The following is a 14,582-nucleotide window of genomic DNA, read 5'->3' on the forward strand; positions in this document are numbered from 1 at the left end:
AAATCTGTCTACTCTGTTGGACAAATTACCTGGAAAGGCCACAAGCGAGAGAACTTGAGACTATAGGGAGAGAGACCCAGCTGTTTCAGCTGAACGAGCCCCCAGTTGATGCGGAACAGCTGGGCTAATCACAGCCCAAATTGAAGAACTGTGAGCAAATATTAATAAAAGGGTTGTTTTAATCCATACATTTTCGGGTGGTTGGTTACGCAATAGATAATAAAAACGCTCCCTTAGCCTGGGCGACAACTGATAGCTTGGTCCTCCACAAAGCTGAAGCCTCCATTCCTTACTCCCTGCTAACTATCTCCCAATTTTATGGCAATTGTTTGCCAGAAACTTTCACAGTAATTACTAGGACCTAGACAAGCCTATTTTTTTGGAAAAAGGTACTAGGTCCTGAAGCTGACTTTAGCCCTAGCTTTCTTACTAGTTGTATACCTTCTGAAAGTCATTAACTTTTCTCAGTTTTTGTAAAATGGGGAGATTAATGCTCACCCCACTTCTCGGAGGGTAAAAATGAGTATAACCGAGTTGAGAAGAAAATGAAATGCATTAGCAATGCTCCCGCTCAAGGCAGGAGAGGAAATACAAAGAACGTGAACTTGACGTCATGCGAATGTAAGATCTTGAACAAACGAATCCCTGAATCCCTGATCCTCAGTAATTCCTCCGTAAATGAGACTACTCTTCCCGACCTCACAGGTCATCTGTAATAATTGAGACACTGCCTGAGGACAGACCTGTTGCAAAATAAGCGCCCATTGCTCGCCATCAAACCTCAAAGTCTCCCTCCCTCAACTTCATATTCCCCTTCCTACCCCAGAGAGTGTGACTTGGTAAGTCTGGAGTGGGGCCCAGAAAGCTTTTTGCTTTTTTCCAAACAATCTCCCCAGCGAATTCAAATGCAGGTCGCCTCCCGCCACACTACAAAAGACGCCGCTTGCTACCACACCCCTACTTTCTGTCCGAAGGAGGCTCAAACTCCAGGTCTCGCGACAGTTTCTTGTTTCTTCAGGCTTGGCTACAAACCGCGCGATAGTTACTTGTCCAATCACGAGGCAGGATGTCTTCACAAGATGGCGGCGCGCTGAAAGCGTAGCACCTGCGTTTCTAGGAGCTTCGCGCTGTGGGTGGCTTAAGATTTGGGGGTCGTACAGGCCCACCCCAGACACGACGTGTGGCAGGAACGTTGGCCTCAGAGGTGAGTCTTAACAGCTCTCATGCGGGTTGCGATCATGGGTCACTTAACTACTGGATCACCCGGGTTCGTCATTTTTGGGTTTTGGGCTCGTGTGTTTCTCATTTCGGGGTCTAGGGAGAGACTTGATGTGCGTGTGTGTACGCGCGCGCGGGGAGTGTTGAGGGTGGGTGAGTGGGAGGAGTTGGCGAATAGAATAGAGACTGGAATTGAAGTAGGAAAGACCCCTGGGGTTTAGGAGGTTTAGAGAGATCTGAAACAGGCGGGAAGACAAACTGGGCAAGATGAGGGCGTAGAAAGAATGGAAGAGAAGGAGAACTGGCAGTGGCAGAACTAGTGGGAAAAATCGGATTTACGAGGGAAGGCGAGGGGAGAAAATGTATTGGGGTTGAGGTGGGAGGGATCTGTGCAGAAGGAATTTGAAGTTATGAAATCGGAATTTAGTCTATTTTACAGGCTTATGTATTAAGAGAAATGGTAGGTGAACAGGGTTAATGGTCAGGAAGAAAGAAGGAAACAAGTGTGGGGATGAGAAAAATCAAAGAAAGTGGAAGTGTCAGTCTCAAGGATCTACTAGTTTAGCTTTCCGAGTGACTCAGATAACCCGGAAGAAAAAAGTTCCAGCCCTTGGGCTGAGGTTTTTTTGAGGCTCAAGATGGGGACTGCGTGCTCAGAATGAGGGTGCTGTGTTTCAGTGGCCTGAACAATGCAGAGTTCCATTGTGTTTTTCTTCAACAAATAATTGAGTGGCTACTCTCCCAAGCCTTATTTTAGGCGTTGGGGTATGGCAGTTAACAAGACAGACAAAATATTTTCTTTCATGAAGCTTACTAGCAGGGGAGTATGTGGAGCTACATACTATGTAGAAAACTGAAGCTAGGAGGGGAAACCAGTCTGTTCATTCACTGCACATTTAAATGGGATACTCAGGAAATGCCTCAATGAAAAGGTGTCATTTGGCCATGAGACAAGAACAGGGTGAGTGTACCTTGTATGTATATATTTCTGGGGGGAGAGCAGTCCTTGCAGACTGAACAAGTGCAAAAGCCCTGAGGCATGAGTGTGCCAGACTGGATAGAGAAACAGCAAGGATGACAACTGTGGCTAGAACAGAATGAGCCAGGGTGGATGTTAGGTTAGAGAGAAGTGGGGAGTAACAATGCTGATGCCAGGGAAGAATTGACACCCATTTAAACTCTGAGGAATGGGACATATTTGGCTAAGAACCCGTTACCTGTATTAGGAGGCTAGTTAGGAAAGAATTGGTTTTATTGGCCGGACTCCGTGCCTCACGCCTGTAATCCTAGCACTCTGGGAGGCCGAGGCGGGTGGATCGTTTGAACTCAGGAGTTCGAGACCAGCCTGAGCAAGAGCGAGACCCCATCTCTACTAAAATAGAAAGAAATTATATGGACATCTGAAAATATATATAGAAAAAATTAGCCGGGCATGGTGGTGCAGGCCTGTAGTCCCAGCCACTCGAGAAGCTGAGGAAGGAGGATCGCTTGAGCCCAGGAGTTTGAGGTTGCTGTGAGCTAGGCTGACTCCATGGCACTCTAGCTCTGGCAACAAAGTGAGACTCTGTCTCAAGGGAAAAAAAAAAAAAGAATTGGTTTTGTTGACTAATTCTGCATCTGTTCTGACCAGAAATGTTGGGTAATGAAGGAAATGAACTGAATTTGCCATATCTGTAATTTAATTTGGTTCACGTATGTTCACTGTCAAGTGGCATGTGCATCAGTGTCAGCTGTGTAGTCTTTAGAATCTTTCTTGTTGTGTTGCAGACCTCTAACATACCAGAATCTCTTGAAATGACTATTAGAGTGCCTTTCTTTTTTTCTTTCTTTCTTTCTTTTTTTTGAGACAGTCTTGTTCTGTCGCCCTGCCTAGAGTACAGTTTCATCACTATAGCTCACTGCAACCTCCAACTCCAGTGCTCAAGCAATCCTCCTGCCTCAGCCTCCCAAGAAGCTGGAACTATAGGTGCACACCACCACATCTGGCTAATTTTTCCTGTTTTTAGTAAAGATGGGGTCTCACTCTTGCTTAGGCTGCTCTTGAACTCCTGAACTCAAGCAATCCTCCCACCTTGGCCTCCCAGAGTGCTGGGGTTTCAGGCATGAGCCACTGCGCCTGGCCACCTTTCTTTTTTGTTGCTTACCAGAATCACAAGAAAGGAAAGCATTTTCCTTTTTGATGTTTTCTTGGGGATTGGGGTCTATCCTAGTTTTATGCTTCTCTGTTTCCTGATGGTTGGTAAGGGATATGTTAATGATAGGAAAATCAAACTGGTGTATAATGAGTTTTAGTGATAGTGTGAGGGACAAAATATGGTAACTTAGTGTGCTGAAAAACTTTCAGATGACTACTAATTCTGCCGAATTCTGAACTGTTCATTTACTCAACAAATATTTATTGCATGCCAGTTGCTAGGGGTACCATGAAGAATAAGATGGATATGGTTGCAGTCTGGTGCGTGCGTGTGTGTGTGTGACATATATAAACTAATTACACACATAATAGCTCTGAGGGAAAAGCACAAGATGCTTCGAAGCTCATAGAGTAGGTGCCCTGATTGGATGTGTGGTGTCTGAGAAAGCCTGCCTGGAAAAGTGATGCTTAGGGTGTGATTTGAAGGGTTAGTTGGCCTTCAGAGGTGAAAGAAGATGGTGGAAGGTCTTGCAGGCAGTAAGAATAGCAGATGATGGGGCAGACCACCATGCAAATGGAGAAGATGGAAGAAGACCCATATGTCTGGAGCATGGTGCAGGAAGGAGAGAGTGGCAACAAATGAGGTTGGAGGGATACACAAGGCCTTGTTAATGATTTTACACTTTATTGGCCTAACTTTCAGTGCTTTGAGAAGCCACTGAAGAGATTTATTTAATAGTAAGGGAATGTTCGGATTTGCATCCAGGGGGGTGACTTGTCTGCTGGGTGAAAAATGGTTTGCAGGGGCAAGAGTGGTTACAGAGAGATCAGTTAAAGGCTCTTATAGCAATCCAAGAAGAGATGATAATGATCTGGGCCAGAAAGGTGGAGTTGTGAAGGGTGAAAAGTTGGATAGGGTCTAGAAATAATTGGTAGATAAGAATATTCAGGACATAGTGTGTGTTTTGAATGGGGAAGTCAGGGTGGAGAAGGTGCTAAAGATTTCTGACTTGTGCATGACCAGAAAGATAGCGGTGCATTTGGTGAGATAGGGAAGATTAGGAGAGGACCAGTTTGGGATGGGTAGAAATGATTTAATTTTGGACATCTTATACATGAAGTGCTTTTGAGTCACACAAGTGAGAAATATGGTAGGCAGTTAGATACATGATTTGGAAAAGTCTGGATTGAAGACAGCAATTCTTTTTGAAATTGGTTGTTTAATTTCTGTTATAGAAAGCTGTCAAAAATTCTTCTGAGGCCGGGCGCAGTGGCTGATGCCTGTAATCCTAGCACTCTGGGAGGCCCAGGTGGGAGGATCAGTTGAGGTCAGGAGTTTGAGACCAGCCTGAGCAAGAGTGAGACCCTGTCTCTACTAAAAATAGAAGAATTAGCTGGGCATGGTGGTATAGCACCTGTAGTCCTAGCTCCTCAGGAGGCTGAGGCAGGAGGGTCGCTTGAGCCCAGGAGTTAGAGGTTGCTGTGAGCTAGGCTAATGCCTTGGCACTCTAGCCTGGGCAACAGAGCGAGACTCTGTCTCAAAAAAAAACCAAAAAAAACTCGTCTGAAATAGAATGTTTACAGATTGATTACTATGTAAAATTACATTTCTAACACAGCTTGCAAAGGAAAAGTGCTTATTGCTAGAAGACTTTATATTAGGGGATATGACTTAAGTGGGGAGATTAGGGAAGGAAAGACCTTCCTGAAGGAGAGATGCTTAAACTGTGATCCCAAGGGCGAGTAGGAATTCACCAGCTGAAGAGGGGGGAAAGAACATTACAGACAAAAGGAATAGCCTGTGTAAAGGCCCTGTGGCTAGGGTGGGGACAGAAAGAAGAGCAAGGGAAATCCCGTAGTTGGGTGCCCGCACCTGGGAAGGGGGACTCTGAGGTCCCGGGTGCAGGGGCATGCCTGAGAGTGGAGCAGCCTAATCCTCACCAGCCTCGCCAATGGCAGTCACTCAGTGAAAGTCTGGCAAAATGGCATTAGTGATGGCCCTCTCAGGATGGCTTGCTGTTTTAAAACAGCCCTGCAATTTGGGCTAATCCCTTTGGCTCCTTTGACAGCTTAAAAAAAAAAAAGCGGTTAGCACATTTTGTTGACATATTGTTACAGGGACCAAGCCAGCATGTCCTCTTAAAAATATTGTAAGAGATTATGTTTTGTTCCCACTTGCTTTGAGGAATGACTTAGTCCTGATGGAGTGGGACAAAAACAGTGGAAAGCAAACCAGGATAAGAGAACCATCCTTCCTGTATCCCCCTCCAAAAAAAAAGGAATTAAAAATTTGGATGCTAGATCTTAAAGATCATCATGCTAAGTATTTTCTTATCAAGTTCCTTCTTCTACCTGCCCCCCAAACACAACAGTAAGGAGTTTTTCTTTCTCCCTGTCTCCAAAACAAATAAATAAGTGAATAAATCTGTCACATAAACTTCTTCAAAAAAAAAAAAAAAAAGAAAGAAGAGCAAGGGCTTGTGACTTAAGCTGATGGTGAAAAGATAGGAAAGGCCTGGTCACGAAGGACCTTATATGTATGCTGAAGTAATAACTTTTTATTTTATCCTAAAAGTTTGAGCAAGTGGACAAAGGAAGAGAACATACTGAGATTTGTGTTTAGAAATGATCACTGCAAAGTTGAAAAAGGAATGCTGAGAACAAGAGTGGATACAGGGAGGCCAGTTAAGAGGCTGTTGTAAGTCGGGCATGGTGGCGTGCACCTGTAGTCCCAGCTGCTCGGGAGGATCACTTGAACCCTGGAGTTCAAGGCCAGCCTTGGCAACTTAGCGAGAACTCATCCCTAAAAAAAATTAAATAGAGAGGCAATTCTTGCAATTTAGGTAGCTTGTACTGGGCAGATCTGGGGTGGATAGGAAAAAGTAGATGGATTTGAGAGGTATTTAGCAGGTAAAACCTACAGGACTGGTGATTTTTGGGATATGAGAGGGAGAGAGAACTATCAGATGACTCCTAAACTTCTGGCTTACATAAAATACTGTTTAGAATGGGGTGGGGAACCTGCGGTCTCAAGGCCACATGTGGCCCTCCAGATCCTCAAGTGCAGCCCCTTGACTGAATCCAAACTTCTATAAAATTTGGATTCAGTCAGAAGGTCACTCTTTTTTTTTTTTTTTTTTTTTTTTTTTTTGAGACAGAGTCTCACTCTGTTGCCTGGGCTAGAGTGAGTGCCGTGGCGTCAGTCTAGCTCACAGCAACCTCAAACTCCTGGGCTCAAGCGATCCTACTGCCTCAGCCTCCCAAGTAGCTGGGACTACAGGCATGCGCCACCATGCCCGGCTAATTTTTTGTATATATATATTTTAGTTGTCCATATAATTTCTTTCTATTTTTAGTAGAGACGGGGTCTCACTCTTGCTCAGGCTGGTCTTGAACTCCTGACCTCGAGCGATCCACCCGCCTCGGCCTCCCAGAGTGCTAGGATTACAGGCGTGAGCCACCGCGCCCGGCCCTGAGAAGGTCACTCTTGAGGATCCAGAGGCCACATGTGGCCTCAAGGCTGCAAGTTCCCCACCCTGATTCCAGTTTTTATTTCTTGATATAAATACATTAGCTTTTCTCCTCTTTGTAATCTGGAAAAAGACAAAATTATGTTTGCTTTCATTTGGTTTTACCTACCTAAGAATGACGGCTAAAATTGATAAAAGAAATTGGAATAGAAGATATTTTTTTCAAATATTAGTGACTTCATGTTGCACTACTAAATATTCAGTCCTTGGAAGGCCACTGTAAAAAAACTAATCCCTGATATTCTTGGCTATAGATCATACTGCCTTGTGTTGCTTCAATTCTCTTAAAGGAATAGTTTTTAATTTTCTTCCCTTGACTTAAAAAAGGGGTTCATTGTATGTTGTGTACATTTTTTATTGTGATAAAATATATATAACTTAAAATGTACCATTTTAACTATTATTAAGTGTACCATTCAGGGACATTAGGTACATTCACACTGTGGTGCAACCATAACCACTGTCCATCTTCAGAACTTTTTCATCATCCCAAACTGAAACTCTGTACCCACTAAACAGTAACTCCCCATGCCTCCCTCCTCCTAGCCCCTGGTCACCTCTGTTCTTCTCTCTGTATAAATTTGGTTATTCTTTGTACCTCATATAAGTAGAATATACAATATTTGTCCCTTTTTAATTAATTTTTTTAACCTGGTTTATCACTGACAACAATATTTGTCCTTTTGTGTGTGGTTTATTTCCCTTAGCATAAGGATCATAGGATGTATCAGAATTTCATTTCTTTTTATGACTGAGTAATATTTATTGTGTATATATATACATACATGCACCACAGTTTATTCATTCATCTGTTGATGGACACTTGAGTTGTTTCCTACCTTTTTGCTATTTTGAATAATGCCGCTGTGAACATTTGGTGTACAAGTATCTGTTTCAGTCCCTGCTTTCAGTTCTTTTGGGAATATACCTAGGAGTGGAATTGCTGAATCATATGGTAATTCTATGTTTAGCTTTTTAAAGAACCGCCAAACTCTTTTCCACAGCAGCTGTACCATTTCACATTCCCACCAGCAACGCATGAGAGCTCCAATTTCTTTACATCCTTGCAGAACACTTGTTACTTTATTTATTTAATAACAGTCCCAGTGGGTGTGAAGTGGCATTTCATTGTGGTTTTGATTTGCATTTCCCTAATGACTAATGATGTTGAGCATCTTTTCATGTGCTTATTTGTTGTATACATTTTAAAAATATAATTTCTACTTTCTCACTTGATTGGCAAAGATATGTTAGCTGTAACTGTTGACTTGGCATCCATAGCTTTCCCCATTAATTTTTTTTTAACTAAATATGCTGATTATTTTTCCTTTTTTTTTTTTTTTTTTAAGATGGCTCTGAGTAAATCAATGCATGCAAGAAATAGATACAAGGACAAACCTCCTGACTTTGCATATCTGGCATCCAAATATCCAGATTTTAAGCAACATGTTCAGATAAATCTGAATGGAAGAGTGAGGTAGGTAACAGATTAAAAATTATTGATGCTCTATCATTCTAGTGTGATCTAAATGGACACAATGTAGCAGAAGGCCGACAGGACTGATGGAAGACCTGAATGTTAACCATAGACATTTCCTTAAACTTCCCATGTAACCTTGGACAAATCACTTAACCTCTGTGGGTCTCAGCTTTTTAATGTATAAAATGAGAGGACTGGACCAAATGTTTTTATATTTCCTTCTGTCTTAAAAATAATTTCTCTTGATGTCCAAATCATTGCTTACCCTACAGAAACTCTGGAGTAAATGCAGAGATTTGGGATTGTGTTGTTTGATCTAAAACTTGGTGACTAGTGAGGATCTGAAGACATTATTGTAATAAAATATGTGTTTATTTTGATGTGAGTTAGAAAAATAATAATCAAGACATCAAAACCAATTTCACAGATAGTATTAAGATGTTGTTAAATTTAAATTAAAAAGTTGATTTTTTAAAATGAAGAAAATAATAATATAGATGCTTCAGGGTATGGCAAAAATGATAATGGTTTGGGAATGAATGATGTGTCTATCCATGAGAAGGAACCATTTCTGACTTTGTTTCTAAATTCTGTGGGAGTTATAGAGGGAATGGAAATTCCAGGGCTGCCTAGGAGAGGTGTGGTGACCCTGCTTTGGGGAGAAAGGAGCAGGGTTTGAGGAGCAGAGGGAAGGTAAAGAGCAATAGGATTGCAAGGCTTTACTCCTGGCCATCCCCTCGTGGCTTTAGGAATGGAGGCCATGGGGCAGGACTTAACCTGGGGACCAAGATTCCCTTAAAATCATATAAAAGCTTTTAGAAAATATGTTTATGTTCATTTTTCTGGGAGATGATCTTTAGCTTTCATTAGATTCTCACAGGGAATCTGTAACCTCCTCTCCCTGCCTCTCAAGCATACAAAGGTTAAGATCAAATGCCCCAGAACTGTGGTTTCCAAGCTTTTTTGATTGTCTACTCCACTCAGTAAAAAAAATGGAACACAACCCATATGTGAATGATTGTGCTACTTACTGTGTTACTATATTAAGCACATTTGAAAACATACTTCAAAATAGAAATTAAAAACATTAAATATATTTAAATATGACTTCAGTTTTGGGCATATTGAGTCTGAGAAGTTTATGGGATATTCAAGTGGAGTATTTCATTGGCAGGGGAAAATAGAAGTCTCAAGAGAGATGGTGGGCATGGTGTTAGTGACGGCCCAGCTATGTGAGCTGAATACTGAAAGTTGAATAGAAGGGGGGAAGGAATTCTGGGTATAGAGACCGGAATTTTGTGAAAGGTGTGGTAAGTTTGGAGAACTGCATGTCAGTGGGGCTGAAGTGGATATAGGACAGCAGGTTAGGGAATAACAGGATGAGACTGAAAGGAAAAGAAAGAGAGAAGGAACAGGTCTCATAGAGCCTTTCATAGCATGCCAATCAGAATGGACTATGATCATTCTTCAGAGATTGAGGAATCAGGGGAGGGTTTTTAAAACGATGAGGATTTTTAGGAAGGTTTAAGATATATATTTTTTAAAAAAAAATCACTCTGAAGCAGACTAAACCAATCTGTTGTAACAGTGTATCTAAGTGGATTAAAGATTCCTGGCAACTAATAGACATTCGATAGATATTTGTTGAATGCTTGAGAATATTTCTTCTATTAAGTTAAATAGACAATAATTCCTCTATTAAAATAAATAATATAACTAGCATACTATCTTAGTCCATTTTGTGCTGCTGTAACAGAGTACCTGAGACTGGATAATACATAAAGAACAGAACTTTATTTCTCACAGTGGTGGAGGTTGGGAAGTCTAAGATCAAGGGTGATGAGGGCCTTCTTGCTGCGTCCTCACCTGAGGGAAGGTGGAATGGAGGGAACCCACTCCCACGAAGCCCTTTCACAGCGGCATTAAGCCATTCATGAGGGCAGAGCCCTCGTGACCTAAACGCTTCCCATTAGGTCCCAGCTCTCAAGGTTTCCAATGCATGAATTTTAGGGGACACATTCAGACCATAGCACATACCTAAAAAAAAAAATTAAAGCAAAATGAAAAATAAAGGGATGGACAAAAATATACTAGGTAAATGATGGTTTCCCCTAAATCAGATAAAGTAGAATGGAAGGCAAAAACAAACAAACAAACAAAAAAGCTGAATATACACACAAAACATCAAATTGGAAAAAGAAGGCTAGAGAAATAATTTTCAATGAATATTTTAAAAATGAAGAACTTTAGCATGTTGAAAAATATAACATAAAATTATCTTTTTAAAAATGTTTGACATAATTTGGAGACATTTTCCTTATTTTTCTAACCAAGTAGACAAATAGAGAGCAGTGAACTTAGGGACTTTCATAGAATCCATGAATGTTTTGACTGCAATTAAGTAAAAATACTTTTTGTGTATAATCTTTTTCTTGAAGAGATAGAGTTCAAAGCTTTAACCTATAATTTAGCACTTCATTTTTAAAAGAGTTATTGACCCCAAAAAACGTTAAGTACTGCCAATAGAGGGGCTAAATAATATACTAATTGATTTAATATTTTGAACTTTTTAACCTATAAACATGAATACACGCTCTTTTCAAATAAATTGCATGGGCTTATAACACTGGGAAATGACTGAGCTGGAGCTCCCTCTGGCTCAGTGTCTGTTGCTTCCCTTATTTATTAAAAGAGGTAGGGGCATACATTTTAGATATTGCAGGTTCGGTTCTGTACCACCACAGTAAAGCAAATGATGCGGTAAGGTGAGTCACACGAATTTTTTTGTTTCCCAGTGCATATAAAAGTTATGTTTATGGCCGAGTGCAGTGGTTCACCCCTGTAATCCTAGCACTTTGGGAGGCGATGGTGGGAAAATAGCTTGAGGCCAGGAGTTTGAGACCAGCCTGAGCTAGAGTGAGACCCCATCTCTATAAAAAGTTTAAAAATTAGCTAGGTGTGGTGGCACCTGCCTATACTCCCAGCTACTCGGGAGGCTGAGGCGGGAGGATCACTCAGAGCCCAGGAGTTTGAGGTTTCACCAAGCTATGGTGACGCCACTGTGGTCTAGCCCAGGAGACAGAGCAGTACTCTCTCTCAAAAAAAAAAAAAAAAAAAAGAAGAAAAAAGCTATGTTTATACTGTACTGTCATCTATTAAGTATGCAACAGCATTGCACACTTAAGGTATGTGTGAATTAATTTTAAAATACTTTTATTACTAAAAATGCTAATGATCATCTGAGCCTTCAGTGTGTTGTAATCTTTTTGCTGGTTGAGGGCCTTGCCTTGATGTTGATGATCAGGGTGGTGGCTGCTAAATGTTGGGGTGGCAGTAAAAATTGCTTAAAATAAGACAGCAATGAAGTTTGCCACATCAGTTGACTCTTCCACAACAGATTTCTCTGTAGCATATGATGCTATTTGATAACATTTTACCTGCAGTAGAAGTTCCTCCAGAATTGGAGTCAGTCCTCTCAAATCCTGTTGCAGCTAAGTTTATGTAATATTCTAAATCCTTAGGTTTCATTTCTTTTTTTGTTGTTGTTGAGATAGGGATCTCGTTATGTTGCCCAGGCTGGCCTGGAACTCCTGGCCTCAAGTGATGTTCCCATCTCAACCTCCCAAAGTACTGGGATCACAGGCATGCACTATCGTGCCCAGCCTGTTGCAATTTCAGCAGTGTTCACAGCATGTTCACTTGGAGTCGATTCCATCTTAAGAAACCACTTTCTTTGCTCATCTGTAAGAAGCAACTCCTCATCTGTTCAAGTTTTATCATGAGGTTGTAGCAATTCAGTCACATGTTCAGGCTCCACTTCTAATTCTAGTTCTTTTGCTATTTCTACCAGATCTGCAGTGACTTCTTCCACTGAGGTCTTGAACCCCTCAGAGTCATCCATGAGGGCTGGAATGAACTTGTTCCAAACGCCTGTTAATTGTTGATGTTTTGACCTTCTCTTGGGAATCATGATGTTTTTAATGGCATCTAGAATGGTGAATCTTTTCCAGAAGGCTTTCAATTTACTTTGCCCAGATCACTATCTATGGCAGCTATGGCCTTAAAAAATGTATTTCTTAAATAATAAGATTTCAAAGTTGAAATTACTCCTTGGTTCATGGGCTGTGGATGGATGTTTTGTTGACAGGCATGAAAACAACATTAATTTCCCTGTACATCTCCATCAGAGCACTAGGGTCACCAGGTACATTGTAAATGAGCAGTAACATTTTGAAAGGAATCTTTTTTCTGAACAGTAGATCTTGACAGTGGACTTAAAATATTCCGTAAACCATGCTGTAAACAGATGTGTTGTCATCCAGGCTTTGTTGTTCAATTTATAGAGCATAGACAGAGAGGATTTAGCATAATTCTTAAGGGCTCTAGGATTTTCAGTATGGTTGGCTTCATTACCCCCTAATAAGAGAGTCAGCCAGTCCTTTGAAACTTTGAAGCCACACATAGATTTCTCCTCTCTAACTATGAAAGCGCTAGACTTACATAGCGTCTTCTTCCAATAGAAGGCTATTTTGCCTACATGAAAATCTGTTGGTTAATGTAGTCTCCTTCATCATTTATCTTAGCTAGATCTTCTGGATAACTTGCTGCGGCTTCTATATCAGAACTTGCTGCTTCACCTTGCACTTTTATGTTATAGATACAGCTTCTTTGCTTAAACCTCATGAACCAACCTCTGCTAGCTTCCAACTGTTTTTCTGCAGTTTCCGCACCTCTCTCAGCCTTCATGGAATTGAAGAGAGGTAGGGCCTTGCTCTGGATTGGGTTTGGCTCAAGGCAACGTGGCTGGTTTGATCTTCTGTCCAGACCACTAAAACTTTCTCCATATTAGCAATAAGGCTGCATTGCTTTCTTATTATCTGTGTGTTCACTGGAGTAGCACTTTTAATTTTCTTCAAGAACTTTTCCTTTGCTTCACAACTTGGCTAATTGTTTAGTGCAAGAGACCAAGCTTTTGGCCTATCTCAGCTTTTGCTATGTCTTCCTCACTATGCTTAATCATTTCTAGCTCTTGATTTAAAGCGAGAGATGTGGGACTCTTCCTTTCACTTGAACACTTAGAGCCCCTGTAAGATTATTAATTGGTTTAATTTCAGTGTTGTGTCTTAGGGAATAGGGAGGCCTGAGGAGAGGGAGAGAGAGTGGGGGAACGGCTAGTTGATGGAACAGAACACACACGGTATTTATCAATTAAGTCCTCCATCTTATAACGGCATGCTTCGTGGTGCCCCCAAACAATTAAAATAGTAACATTCAAAATCACTGATCACAGATTACCATAACAGATGTAGTTGATGAAAAAGTTTGATATATTGTGAGAATTACCAAAATGTGACACAGACACAAAGTGAGCACATGCTCTTTGACAAATGGCGCTGATAGGCTTGCTAGACACAGAGTTTCCACAAACTTTCAGTTTGCAAAAAAAATGCAATATCAGTGAAGTGCAATAAAGTGGAGTGCAAATAAAACAGTATGCCTGTATAAATATTTTTTTAAAAGAATTATAATTTTTTACAGATGGCTTGATTATTGTCTACTTGAAAAAGCATTTGAGAATCACCTAAAAAATAATAAGATTATTGAATAAAATATTTATGTACACATTTTAAAAATATAAAATATATAAAAATAATATAAGAAAATTGATAGTTTTCCAAATACTAGTTGGAAAGTATAGTTGCAATAAAAGATTCTATCCACAATAGCAAGGAGTAATGACCAAAAACTTGGCAAAAAACATGTAAAGATTTATGTGGGTAAAACAGCAGAATTACGTTCAGGGGCCTAGGGGAAGATATGAACAAATCAAGGGATGTACTGTGTTTCTGAATGGAAAGACTCAATATGGTTAAAATGTCAATTTTTCCTCCAATCAAAATCTCTATAAGGTTTTTGGGAGAGAGAGTGACAAAATGTTTCCAACGTTCAAAGAAAAGATGCACAAGACAAATGTTAAGCAAGAATAAGGAGTGGTGGAGAGGTATAAAGGTGTAAACTTTCCCAGATAGTTATTTAAATATATTAAGTTAGAGTGATTAAAACATTAGTATAGTATTGGAGCAAGAATAGACCGTCTGGCCCAGAGTGGCATTTGGAAACCCACTTAAGTCTAAATAGCAGGACCCCTTTGAATGTGCACATTACATGGTGGGCTGATTCCCGCCTGTCCTACTCAAAGTGTGCCTCCCGGGGGGAGTGT

At 40.7% G+C, this 14,582-nt stretch overlaps 1 protein-coding gene across 1 annotated transcript in view; it reads left to right on the forward strand.

Moving 5' to 3' along the window:
* The first annotated feature begins 1,113 nt into the window (after positions 1-1,113).
* Positions 1,114-14,582, forward strand: part of METTL16 (methyltransferase 16, RNA N6-adenosine) — a 67,336-nt gene continuing 53,867 nt past the window's right edge. Inside the window, exons 1-2 of the mRNA XM_069483481.1 lie at positions 1,114-1,204; positions 8,232-8,359. Coding sequence (XP_069339582.1) covers positions 8,232-8,359 — 128 coding nt within the window. The 5' untranslated portion in view covers positions 1,114-1,204. The remainder of the gene's footprint in view (positions 1,205-8,231; positions 8,360-14,582) is intronic.

This window comes from Eulemur rufifrons, chromosome 9 (assembly GCF_041146395.1).
Source record: "Eulemur rufifrons isolate Redbay chromosome 9, OSU_ERuf_1, whole genome shotgun sequence".
Taxonomy (NCBI): Eukaryota; Metazoa; Chordata; class Mammalia; order Primates; family Lemuridae; genus Eulemur; species Eulemur rufifrons.